Source organism: Pezoporus occidentalis, unplaced genomic scaffold (genome assembly GCF_034315485.1).
Source record: "Pezoporus occidentalis ecotype Australia unplaced genomic scaffold, CSIRO_AGI_Poc_V1 ctg41, whole genome shotgun sequence".
Taxonomy (NCBI): domain Eukaryota; kingdom Metazoa; phylum Chordata; class Aves; order Psittaciformes; family Psittacidae; genus Pezoporus; species Pezoporus occidentalis.
The window spans coordinates 380,991-394,822 of NW_026915736.1; the positions used below are offsets into that span (position 1 = coordinate 380,991).

Here is a 13,832-nt window from a genome sequence, read left to right on the forward strand (position 1 = left end):
CAGCCAAGAGGGCAAGAGGTGATTATCCCACCATATTCAGTGTTGGTCAGCCTCAGCTTGAGTACTGTGTGCAGTTCTGAGCCCCACAATTTAAGAAAGGTGTTAGGGTACTTGAATGCGTCCAGAGGAGGGCAGCAAATCTGGTGAAAGAGCTGGAAGGAATTCTGTATGAGGAACTGCTAAGGACTTTGGGCTCATCTAGTTTGGAGAAAAGGAGGCTGAGGGGCAAACTCATGGCTCTCCACAGATTCCTGAGGAGGAGAAATGGAGAAGGATGTGCTGATTTCTTCCTCCTGGAATATAGTGATAAAACGTATTTATTACCTGTCTCCCTCAGCCTGTATGTGGCCTTTATGTGGTCCTGTAGTATGGCACAGTTCACTGAGCATTCATAACTAGTTATTTCCTTCTAATTAGGTAATATCAGTTTGTGTTTAAAGTCATCATTCTTGTAGAGACCTGACTTGTACTCTAACCACAGGTGTTCCATAATGTGATCTGTGCATAACAAAGTATCTTTGCTTTTTTATAAAAAATTGACAAAAATTACAGACTTGAATCTTGTCTAATATTTGCTTCTACTTCTTTCATGTCCAGTTACAGTTCAGTAGTTCAAGCATGGTGGTACTCTTGTCAATATTTCCTGTGCAGCCCAGCATTAATTTCAAATAACTCTCAGTGTTCGTTTGTCTGACCTGTTCTTACAAACAGCTGGAAATTCCCTGGTGTTTTCAAGCAATTTATTCTACTCCTTAGGCAGTTCTTCCTAAAATCCACCCCACATGTCTTCTTGTGGAAGCTTAAAGCACTTCTTGTCTGGTTCATCAGGGCTGTGGAGAGCAGACTATCTCCCCATTCTTGTTTCTTGTTTACTTAAAGACTCTTAATTTTCATCTCATGCTCTCATGCTCATGCTTGTTGTGATCCTTTTCTTCAGCTGGTTTTACCTCCTTTTGGAAGTGCAGTGCCCAACACTAGGTGCAGTGGAGGCCTCAGCTCTGAGTTTGGTAGAAGACTTGTATCATACGGCTTACTTATTGTGCTCCAGCAGATAATTGCAACAATCTGGTTGCCTTTATTTTCAAGAATGTGACATTGCTGCTTTCTGTTTAGCCTGTGATCCGCTGTAATTCTTAAACGTCTTTCTGTAGTGTTCTTATTAGGCACTTTAGTTCCCATCTCTTACTTGTACAGCTGACTTTTCCGGCCTATATTCAGTACTTTGCATTTGTTTCTACTGTCCTGTCTTCCTTTCTCAGTCAGTTTGTCAAGATACATTACATTTTAACACTGGTTTTATAATCACAGTCTCTAATTCACCTACAGATTTAGTAAGCCCACTCTATTCCGTTGTACAAAGTTTTCATGAAAATGCTGTACTTAGTGCAGATGTCTTGAATTCTACTTGATAACACTGTCATTTTGACAGACTGATTTTGGTAACTGTTTTGGAGTATAATTTTTTAACCAGTTATGCGCAAACTTTATCATAGGTTCATCTAGAACTCTTGTGGTTTAAGCCCAGCTGGCAACCCAGAACCACGTAGCTGCTTACTCACACCCCCCTCACCCCCTTCTTCCCCCTGCTCCCGGAGGGATGGGGAGGAGAATCGAAATAATGTAACTCCCACAGATTGAGATAAGAGCAGTCCAGTAACTAAGGTGTAACACAAACCCACTACTGCTACCACCAATAATAATAATGATAAGGGAAATAACAAGGGAAGAGAATACAACTGCTCAACACCCACCAACCGGTACCCAGACTGACCCGAGCAGTGATCTAGCCCTTCCGAGTAACTGCCCCCAGTTTATGTACTGGGCATGACATGCTGTGGTATGGAATACCTGTTTGGTCAGTTTGTGTCAGGTGTCCTATCTCTGCTTCCTCCTGGCTTCCCCTCCTCCCTGGCAGATCATGAGACTCAGAAAGTCCTTGGTCAGAGTAAACATTACTGAAGAGCAACTAAAAACATCGGTGTTATCAGCGCTGTTCCCAGGCTGAAAGTCAAAACCACCAGCCACTGAGAAGGAAAAAAATGACTGCTACTGCTTAACCCAGGACAAGAATCTATTTCACTAGTTTGCTGAATAGGAGGTCATGTGAAAGCCTGCAAAAACTTTTGACTCTATCTATAAAAGGGTTAAAATGTGTATCAGGGTGATTTGTTTTCATTGCCAAAATTAAAATTCTTCAGGAGATTTGAAACCAGATGTAGTTCTAATATTTACTGACTGTGAAAGGGTTTTACTGAAATTATTCACGTGCCTAAGCAGTTTCCACAAAAAGGTAAAATAATGGGCAGGCAGCACCATTGACAAACTAAATGAATCTCATTAATACTTTTCTAACAAGTATTTATCAAAGGTTTTTTCTCATGAAAACCAGTCTGTATTCTGCTCTGTTCTAGTAAGAAAGACCTCTTTTGAAAGAAAATTGCATCCATTGCCATGGGATAAAAACATTGCTGATCAGATGCAGTTACTGATCGAATTAGCCATAACCAACCTAAATTGATATTTGGATTCATTAGTTCTTACTGTTCACTTACTGTTCAAGTCAGATAATACTGGCAGTTTCTGAAAGACCACTTTCACCTCCTGTAGTCAAGCAAAATTTTATTGAGTTTCAGTTGGCTGCAGTTATTCTGCTTTTTATGTACCTTAGTTAAAAGTAAGGGAAGTGTGGTTTTATGATTTCAAGATGAGCAGTGAGCACCTCCAGAATTTCCTAGTTGTTTAAGCAAATGCACTCTGATTTATTGCTGCTAGAATAATCAGAGTATTAGAAAATGTGACCAATGAGAGAAACACTGAATGGATTAGTCTTAATTAACCTAGTGAATAGAGCAACAGAAGGGGGGAAAGAAGGGTAAGATTTGATAGCTGTTTTTCAGTCACATAAAATGTTGCACAAGACATGGTTCAGTGCTGGACTGAATGGGTAATGTTGGACTTGGGGTAATGGTTGGACTTGATGATCTTGAAGGTCTTTTCCAACCCAGTTGATTCTGTGATTCTAAGGAGAAAATCTCTGTTATATGTTCATCATAATGAATGCAAAGAGAGTAGGCTCTAACTGCATGGGGGAGGATTCAGTTTAGACATTTGAAAACCAAATTCTGTGAGTAAGAATTCACTAAATTTCCACAGATATTAAATAAGTTGTGTCTTTGTATCATTTTTATTTACAGTAGTATTTGTTTGTAAAGGACAGAGTTATGCAGAACATCTCCCCTTCCATTTCACTGGCCACCAGAGGCTGTCAAAGCTGCTTATTGTGAAAAAATAGGTAAAGGAAAAATACTGATCAGAAAAAAATTCTCATGTGCGAGAGGGAGTATTCGTTGCTGCTTTGTTTCACGTATCTTCATGTCATAAAACCTTCCCAAGTTAAATCATTTCACATACAAATCCAAGAATTTTCCATGAACTGTTAAATGCATTAGTAATAGTGCCCCTATAACTAAAAAGATATTGGTCTATGATTCTCTTTAGCACCTATAAAAATTATAACAAAATCATGCAATGAGTAATTAGTTCAGAAACAATGCCTGCAATAGTGTTCTTTGAGGGGTAGTTGGATGTGTGTATGTGCTTAATTCCACCTCACTTAGGGACCCTAGTTTATAATAAAGTGGAATTTAATTACTGATTTGTGGCATGAAGGCTGGTTTGCACAATGACGTGCTTAATGGATTATTTAGTTCCATGTCAACTGGCAGTGATCGCTCAGAAGAACAGTTACTGGTTATTGAATGACTAAATGTAGCTGGATGCTTGTCCTGGGCTTCAGAAGCCTCTGGATAATTAAAAGCAGGAATTAAACGAATGAATATATGATTCATGGCTAGGGTGGTTTTATTTTCAGTGTCTCGAGGAACATCTGCTAAAACAGAAGTTTACATTTCAACACAAAGTGTTAGGTATAGAATGTGTGGGAAGGATGATGGTAGTAGTACCTCTGCATTCCGAAGTTGGCTATGCATTTAGGTTGTGCATTTTCACAATTATGTACAAGTTTTTGATTGACAGGCTTTTTCTATGTACCTTTTTTAAGATGATATATTTTACATGCAGGTCATATGTTCGAGTCAGTTGAGACAGAAGAGACATGAACAAATCTTGAGATTGTTGAGATTTTTTTTTTTTTTTTTTATTTAACAGAAACAGATAGATTTGGCATGTTAGAGAAAATTTTTGATGCAGGAGCTGCCATTGGTGAGGCTTTATTCATCTGATAAACCCACATTTCTTACGGAATTCAGAATTGTTTGTTCTATCTCTTGTTTCTTGTCCTTTCTGAGCACTGAAATGTCTTTTTAAGACAGTCAAACTTTGAGATCTTCACTGCACCTTTTTTGACTTTAAAATACTGATGATTTCCAAACGCAGTTTCAGTTTTCTTACTTGCATTCAGTCAGCCATTAAACATTTTTTTTTGTTTTGGCTTTGAGAATGAGGCTTTGGGACATACTATCCGTCATAAAAAAGTTGAGTTTTCTAGGAAGCAAAGGAAGTTCTGCAGGCAGGGAGGCTGTATCACATGTTTTCAAAGCATAGTTCACAGAAGTGGATTTGTCATACTGCATCTAAAATACAGGTTTACAGCAAAAGAGGTGTAACTTAGAAAATAGGTGCTAAAATTCTCTGTGCCAGCTTACTCAGCTATAAGAACTTTACAGTTTTTACTTCAAATGGATTTTCAGAAGGCAGTTCTCAAAAATTTCACTTCAAACTTTTAAACTGGGCTCCTCTGCTCAAATCCTTCCTATATCTCAGGCTATTTATTGAGAAAACTATTATCTTAATGTATGCTCAGTGAGAACTGAAAACACAAGCGTTGTCACATAAAGTCAGGTTATTGATCTATCTAGCTGTTTCTAATGGTGATTACTCTTTTTTGTCTTAATCTCCTGGAATTAAGGAGATCAAGACAAAACCAAGTTGGCTTCTTGATAAACAAGCAAAGGAAACCTCCTAGCATCCAGTAGACATAAGGTGAATTTTGCACTATACTATGAGTTCAAGGCATTTGTTATTTTTAAAACCTCAACTGTTTACCATATAACTTGATCTTGTTTTATTGAAAATACTTTCATCTTTCAGTGTTGAGGGTCTTCATTTATTCTTAATTAAACTGATTGGTCTTCACCAAAGTTTGTTTTCACACTAACCTTACATGAAATTATAACTTATGTATATAAAAGATCTTTTTCACAACTTTTTCTGTTAGTAACCACAACTGTTTATCACCTGCATTTGAAAATAAACTATCTGTAATGCGTATAGGCTATGGCAGGATAATGATTTTACTATTACTTGATGACAAATTCCTTGCCAGGAGTTGGTGAAAATACTGCTAGCAGAGTTCTGATCTCTGGTTTAATTAACCATTGTTAGCTTTATATTCATAATATTCCAAATAATGTGCATACAAAAGACTTAATTTTAAGGGAAGTGCCAAGAATAGATTTAAAGAATAGACATGATAATTTTTAATGATAACTGGAGGGGATAGTATTAACCATAGCAGTGAGATGTCACAATATTGACAAATGAATTAAAGCCACAGGTTTTAAATTAGTCCTTTATAATGTGGGGTTTATTGTTTTGAAAATAACACTCAAAGTAATTGCTTTTAGCAAAAAAAAATGAAAAGTGCTTTGAAGAATTGATAGCAACAATTACATAAAGTTCTTACTAATATAGTAAAGAAAAATAAATAGTTCTTGCTCTATTCTGAGGGCCACGAGGATGATAAGGGAGGTTGAGCACCTCCCATATTAAGACAGGCTGAGAAAGTTGGGGCTGTTCAGCCTGGAGAAGAGAAGGCTGCTTGGAGACCTCATAGCAGCCTTCCAGTATCTGAAGGGGGCCTACAAGGATGCTGGAGAGGGCCTCTTCATCAGGGATTGCAGCAATAAGACAAAGGGGTTAAAGGGTTCAAACTTTAACAGGGGAAGCTTAGGTTAGATAAAAGGAAGAAATTCTTTACTTTGAGAGTGGTGAGGCACTGCAACAGGCTGCCCAAGAAGTTGTGAATGCTCCATCCCTGGCAGTGTTCAAGGCCAGGTTGGACAGAGCCTTTGGTGACATGGTCTAGTGTTGGACAGAGCCTTTGGTGACATGGCTTCCCTGCCGTGGCAGGGGGGTTGGAACTAGATCATCTTAACGTCCTAACCCTAACTATTCTATGATTCTATGATTCTATGTGTTATCAGCATTATTCTCAGACTTAAGCTGAAACACACCACTGTACCAGGTTCTAGGAAGAAAAGTAACTCTTACAGCTGAAACCAGGGCAGTAAGAAATGTTGTTTTGGAGAAAATGCTTTAGAGCATAGTCAAACACATAGTTCTATAATGCTTGGATTAAAAAGCAAATAAACCAAAGAGCATGTTTGTACCCAGTTTGGAAAGACCGGTCAAAGATCTAAAGTCTAAGGCCAGGCCTTGGTTTTATTGATTACTCTCTCTAATGTCCTAGTAGAAAAGCAAGTAAGTATTTGTTAGAGTGTTTTTCATTTCATAGATGAAGAGGTAATGCATAGCCTGAAATCACCCATGCGCAGTAGTAACAACTTGCTATTGAAGTTTGAAGTTGAATACCAGGAAGGTGTAAAATTCATCAGTAATAGACACGGCTATAGATACGATTTCAAGTCTTCAGAGTGAGTCTTCAGTAGCAAAATCATAGAGAATGCAAATTTTGTTACAATCATTAAAATTTGGGAAGAAATGCACACCACCATGTAACATGGCAGTAGGAGTCCTATAGTTATAGTCTTAAATGTGTAGGGACATACATGGATGCATTTTTGTTGGGGTGAACAATGACTCTCCATAACTGACCGAAATCTCTCTCAGAATCTTGGGCCAGGAGGCTGGGACAGCTGGTCTGTCCCGTCTCACACCTTTGCTCTTTTTTAACAGCTAGCTGTTAAAAAATCTTGTTTGTAGACTGCTCAGGCTACATCTTACAATTGATTTCCCCCCTCCTCCAACACCCCTAGGGAAGACCATTCAGGAGTTCTGCTCCTATAGCTGCTGGAAATCTTTTTCTAAATTTTCCTGTTCAGATCTGTTTCCGAACTCATTCAACCACTGTGCTTCATGCATGGGTTTTTAGATTGTTGCCAGCCAGAATCTTGCAAAGGACCTCATTATACCTCAACTTTCTTCCTTACATCTACTGGAAATTCCACACTTCATATGTTTTAATAGCAAATTTGCCATTTATGTCTTGTATTCATCTTGTCACTGACTGTGTACACCCAACCCTCTTCCTCTTCCGTCACTTGCAATTGCCAAGACTCCAGTCTATGTCAGAGGTTATGTACAGTTTATGTGAGAGCCCTAAATATTCTCAAATTCCTTCCTTGAAATTCTTATTCCAGCACTTAAGCTCTGCTGTTCTTTCTGTACAAAATTTCTCATTAAGGATGACAGCACCCTATCTTGTGTTACGAACTGGTAGTCCATAGTAGTTCAAATATGCAGTAATGTTTTCTTACTGTAGCATTCAGAGTGAGTGCTGAATTCAAAACCATCAGAGAGGTGTGTTATGTTCAGTTTTCCCAGTGTGGATTATCCGTATGTTTACACATGGAATACTCATAAACATAAATAGACACATATGTGTCTCAGGTATTTAATAAATAGTGGATCATGTAAGTAATACAAAAAATTGCAAATCTTGTATTGCATAAAGCAGCTTTCCAGGAGAGAAAACAATTGAATAACTAATTTTACTGTCCTCATTATTATGGTGACATTTTATTCTCCCCTCCCCCCACCCCCCCACTCCCCGATTTTTGATGTTTTATGTCTGAAAATTACTATGGTTTATGGTTTGTGATTTCAGGTATAATAACTCAATAACTTCTTTCTCCTTTGAAACTTTGTCCTTAGTCTTTAATACCTGGATAAGTTACTTTTCTGAATTCTGCAGTACCAGTAATTCAAAACCTGGGAAATCTGGACTTCAGAGAAAATCGCTTTGGAAGAACTCAATGATCAATGGCAGTGCACTCTTCTGGCTGGGAAAATAGGCTTTCTACAAGAAACTTCTCATTGTAGCCATGAATAAATTTTACTAACCTGGAAAAGGTATATACGTTATTTAAAAGAGGGGAAAAAATGAAATAAAAAAATCTTGACAACATCTGGGCAGAGGGGCTCAAAGACGAGCCTACTTGCACTCTAAACTCTGACCCAGTGGTCTAAATCATGTCACTTACAAATAATGTGACATACCTCAAAATTATGAACCATTCTCCCCTGTCACAACATCTTCTGTTCCATGTTTTATAGAAGAAAAAAAACAACCCTGTATTGGAAATGTGAGATGGTCAAACATTCCCAAGTGTGTGTTCACCCAGGAAGGAATGGTGCCCTACTACCGTGAATCCAACTTTATGATCATTAGGGGGTGGGGGGGTGGAAATTGTAACTAATGTTTAGAAAAACTTAAGAATCACAATGTATTTCTTTATGTTGTAACCAAGTATTGTGTACCTTTAAAAAGAAAGAGATTTCTTTTATCTGTAAATCTCTCACTGAATCAAGGCTATTATTAGTTGCCTCAAGGACAGTGTAATCCTGAGAATCTAAAGTTACTCTGTTTTAATACCTTTTCTGTTATCGTTCCTCTAATAAGAATGTCTGTAAGTTTTTCAATTAAAGTAAGGTTTTAGTAGGGTTTTTTTTTTATTTTATGGATATCCACTCACAACAAAACGTGATTTTCCTTCCACACTGCAGGTTTTCAAAAACTTTTTATGAAAGCAGCTTCTTACTATCTCTTCTTCCAGGAGTAAAGCTGAGAGACTTCATCACATTGTTAGTCTTTGCCTGAAAATAAATTTTTCTTTTCCTGCTTTACCAGCATACCATTATGCTCACCTTTACTCCCCAAATTGACTACCTGTTTTCTTGAGGAAATCTAGGTGTATTTTTCATCACCAGCTTTATATTTCTTCCAGCATGTGCACCAGCTTTGAGTTCCTTATTTCTCACAGTGTTACCTCATGGAAAGTACTGTTTTCTTCAGTGAGGGAAATTCGTGTGCTCTTCAAGTAATGGAGTGCTATTTAAACCTTTATTCAAGGCTGATGTTGGAAGTCTAATGGCTTACATACCACCTTCTGGCCACAGAGGTGCTTTCGCAAATGCTACCAACCTATGCAGGTGGATTTGTTTAATTTAAGTAGTGCCATTATGGTGCTATGGACTAGAAATAACAGAACTCTGCAGTGTCCCTGTCAACAGATCTTGTTTATAAATAACTTGACAGTAAAAAAAGACAGTGAGAACATGCAGCAATTCTGGATTTAAAAATTACATTTGACACGACTGAAAAAAGGATTGACCAGGGTTTTTTTCTGCCTCACTTTTGGTAAGGTTTTCTGATAGTCCTTCTCTTATCATGTCTCTCTTCAAATATCAGGCTTTTGGGAAACTAAGAACATCAGGATTTCTCTCTAATTGGAAGTCTAGATGTCAAGCTGGTAGTAGATCATTCTGTAGCAGACCTGTCACCAGTTGTGTATGTGTCATGGTTTAAATCCAGACGAACGGGGAGGAGGATTGAAAGAGTGCAACTCCCATAGGTTGAGACAAGAACAGTCCAGCAACCAATGTACAACACAAATCACCACCGCTACTACCAACTACAACAATGATAAGAGAAAATAACAAGGGAAGAGAATACAATACCACCAGCCAAGAAACGAGTCCCCCCCGGAAACCTATGTCCTTCCGGGTAACTCCCAGTTACCCCCCACCCCGGGCATGACGTGCTGTGGTGTGTAGCCTCTTTGGCTAGCCTGGGTCAGCTGCCCCATCTCTGCTTCCTCACAGCTTCCCCTCCTCCGTGGCAAAGCATGAGCCTCACAAAGTCCTTGGTCAGGGTAAACATCACTTAGAAACAACCAAAAACATCGGTATCACCAGCACTATTCCCAGGCTGGAAGTCAAAACACAGCACTGCACCAGCTACCATGAAGGAGAAACATGACTGCTACTGCTGAACCCACGACAGTATGGAATCTAGTTCTGTATATTTTTAGTTCTTTAAAATGTCAATGTACTTAATAAATTCGAGTTTCCCTATTGCATCATCAGAACAAGTACTATTTTTTAAATAGTTCATAACCCCAATAGTTTGGTGTGCCTGTGTGCAGTGTTTTCGTAATATGAGTACAGTTGCTTTTAATGTTTGGTTTTGGTTGTGTTTGTTCATTATACTTTTTTTTTGCCTTTTTGACAAAGTTATTTATAATAAAATTCAGAACTTATGATGAAGAATATTTTTTAATAATATCGTGGTAAATGGGAAGGAGGAAATAAATGTGAAGATTTGGATCGTATAGACAATTCCTCTTGTCATAACTTAGACAATGTTTTTGAAGGAGTTGCTGATGCATGGCTGAAGAAATTAGTACCCAAACCATATGTTTCCAAATCAGATTCTTTCAGAAGAACCTAAGAGAACATACCGTATGCACAGTAAAAGTCGGCCCAAATCACTCATGTTTTGGAACTTATGAGGAAAAAATAAAGTAAAATAAAGCAAGAGGGAGGAACAGAATTAGGAAAGCATATTTAAGAGAGAAGGCTAAAAATAGAATTTACGTTTTTTCCCAGCATATATAGTAACTGAAGGATAATAGTTTAAGGTTTGTGGAAGGCTTATATGCTGAATAAAATGGATATGTATTTACCTAATGTTGTTGGGATTAACTTTCTATTATGAGGCAATAGGTTTATGTCAGTAATTGATATCTTCTTCCTATACATCTGCAGGTGAAATCAGACTGCCCTAAGTAAACATCACAAACAGTAGAAAAGGATAGCAGATTATCATAACGTACATATGTATTTTCATGTAATAAACTGGTGTTGCTTAATTGGCAGTTGAGGTGGCGAAAAGGAACAGACAGTGGCATACGAAATAGTGCCATGTAAACAAATAAATAGCAAATTAGGGCCACTTAATTTTTTCTTTAATGCAGGAACTTGTGCTCCTTGATAGAATTGAAAAGTGACACATTCAAAACTGGTGGAGAGGTGCTCTTTCCCTCCCAGAGTACACAGCTGACTTGGAGCACTGTTTGGTGTGAGTGTAGCAATAAAAATCAGCAGGATTCTGAAGCCTCCTACTCCAACTGACAAAAAAATGTTAGGGTCTACTAGATCACCTGTGTTTAATGTGGAGATGTGAGGGTAGGTGTATGAGTATTTCTGGGCAGTGAAAAGCAGTAGTAGGAAAGTAGAAAGTAGGAAAGTAGAAAGTAGAAAAATGTTTTGATTCTAAAAAGTGAGGCATGCATTCTCATCATGTAAAGATTTCTTGTAAGACACCTTTGCTAGCAGCAGTAACACAGTATCAAATACCAAAGAGCTTCCCTAATGTCATGGTTTAAGCCCAGGCAGTAACTCAGAACCATGCAGCCACTCGCTCACTCCTCTGTTTCTTCCCTCCTGCTCTTGGCAGGATGGGGAGGAGAATCTAAGGAATGTAAATCCCACAGGTTGAGATAAGAACAGTCCAGTAACTAAGGTATAACACAAACCCACTACTGCTACCACCCATAATAATAATGGTAAGGCAAATAACAAGGGGAGAGAAAACTTGGAAGGAAAAAAAAAAGCCCAAGTGATGCACAATACAATTGCTCAGTACCCGCTGACTGATACCCCACCTGACCCACGTGGCACTCTGTGCCTTCCAAGTGACTCCCCCCAGTTTATATACTGGGCATGACATACTGTGGTATGGAATACACTTTTGGCTAGTTTGGGTCAGGTGTCGTCTCTGCTTCCTCCTGGCTTCTTGTGCCCCTCCTCACTGGCAGAATATGAGAGTGTTTTAAATGTCCTTGATCTGGGTAAACATTACTTAGCAACAACTAAAACCAACAGTGTGTTACCAGCAATGTTCTCAGACTAAAGCCAAAACACAGCACTGCACCAGTTACTAAGAAGGAGAAAAATAACAGGACCCAGGACACTTAAGTACCGACTTAAAAAAGTCAGTGCTTTAATTAAAGCATGTCTATTCTGAACTAGTCAAAGCTGTCTGACTGGTTGATTTTAATTAGCATTCAGTAACCAGTGCACTGCTAGAACAGGACTGACTTTTGTTTTTCAGACATTATTTTAGACCAAATTATAATACATGTTTGGCGTTAATACGGAAGTTACTAATCACAAAAGAGAATAATCCATTTCTGTATTCTTTTTCCCAGACACCTGAGGAGCTAGAAGATGTATCTGACCTTGAAGAGGACCATGATGCACGTAGTCGTACAAGTATCCAGACTGAAGGGAAAACTGACAGGGTATGTATTATACCAGTTGATTTAAAAAATAATTTGATGGCAGGAAAAATGCTAATGGTGACACTGCTCCTACAAAGCCACTTAAAGGCATGCAGCAAGTCATTAAGATCTTTTTCAACTCTTAATAGATTTGTGAAAATGTGGTGAGGGCATAAAAGTGATGTGTATGATCTGAAAGAGTGAAAGACAGTGTAATTAAGTGGTAAATACTGGGTGAACATGTAAATTAGAAAAATTCTTAATGAATAAAATTCTACCATGTTACAGTTTCATAAATGTATCTTGGTGTAATAGAAACTAGGTTTCCATTGGTCTTATGCCATTGAAGCCTGCAATGCAAATTAACAAAAAATAACCTCCATGTACAAGAAAATTCACATGCACAAAAGAGAAAGGGATATATATCTGGAAACTTAGCCATTGCAGTGCATGAGTTACAGAGATTTCCTGCTGTGTTCATGTGTAAACCTATTCTGTAATTTATTGCTTAACTGGGGAATTAATAAAGAAATGTGAAGAAATGCATACAGTATTGACAATTTCAGTGTTTCTGGAAGTGCTTAATCAGATTTTCCTGTTGTATCCTCATTTAATCTAAGGACTTCACTACATTACAGTTTATTGTTTTAAAGGCCTATTGTTTTTAAGAGCCTGAAAACATTTCTGAGATAGCAAAAGGTTTCTTAGTACAAAATAGGTGCATTTAGCAAACAATATTCTTTATGTTTCAGTTTTAAATCATGTTTCAGCAAAACTGTATGTTCACAACTTTCTGAAGTGAAAAGATCCATGGGACCAGAAATGTCTGCTTCATTATTTGTTTACTTAATACCTAGAACAATAACATTTCTCTCACACTGGATTAATTGTAGTATTATTCCCATTATGGAAATTACAAATTATAGAACTAGCTGGGAAAAAGCAAAACTTCTCAGTATAAAAAAAGTTATGTGAAGAAAATGGCATTTTAATTCACATCTGTTTTTCAGGACCCATAGTTTTTAATTCAACAAAACCAAGTATTTTCTTTATTAAGACCCAATAAACATAATTGGCAATTTAAATATACTAGTGGCCCTTTTCAATTTAAATTACTTTTCGGAAATGTTAGCACATTTTCTGCACGTTACAGGCTGAAATTTCTATTGTAGTTAAGAAGGCAAGGTTTTCCTTCAAAATGTTAACCACATACGATGCTTTCAACTTGTTTGGAACAGGTACAGATGCTTGTGCTTGCATATTTTCGTAAATACCCCATAATGAAAGCACTTGAAGTTTTTCCTCTTACTGGGAGAACAGAAGTTGAAGTTTGTAGATGTTTACTGTTACAGTGTAGTAACAAAAAATCCACTAAAGCTTTAAAAGATCATGTTTACATATGTGGTCTTTCACTTCTCAGTTTAAACAGAGTACTACTTTAAAGGGAATGGGTTTTGGGAAAAAAAAAAAAAACAACCGATAAGTAACACATACTTCCAGATGACT

The 13,832-nt window shown here is 37.7% G+C and overlaps 1 protein-coding gene across 1 annotated transcript in view; it reads left to right on the forward strand.

Annotated features, from left to right (window-relative positions):
• CTNNA3 (catenin alpha 3) overlaps nucleotides 1-13,832 on the forward strand; it is a 453,492-nt gene that overhangs the window by 377,238 nt on the left and 62,422 nt on the right. Inside the window, exon 12 of the mRNA XM_062633965.1 lies at nucleotides 12,255-12,347. Within this exon, the coding sequence (XP_062489949.1) occupies nucleotides 12,255-12,347 (93 nt within the window). The remainder of the gene's footprint in view (nucleotides 1-12,254; nucleotides 12,348-13,832) is intronic.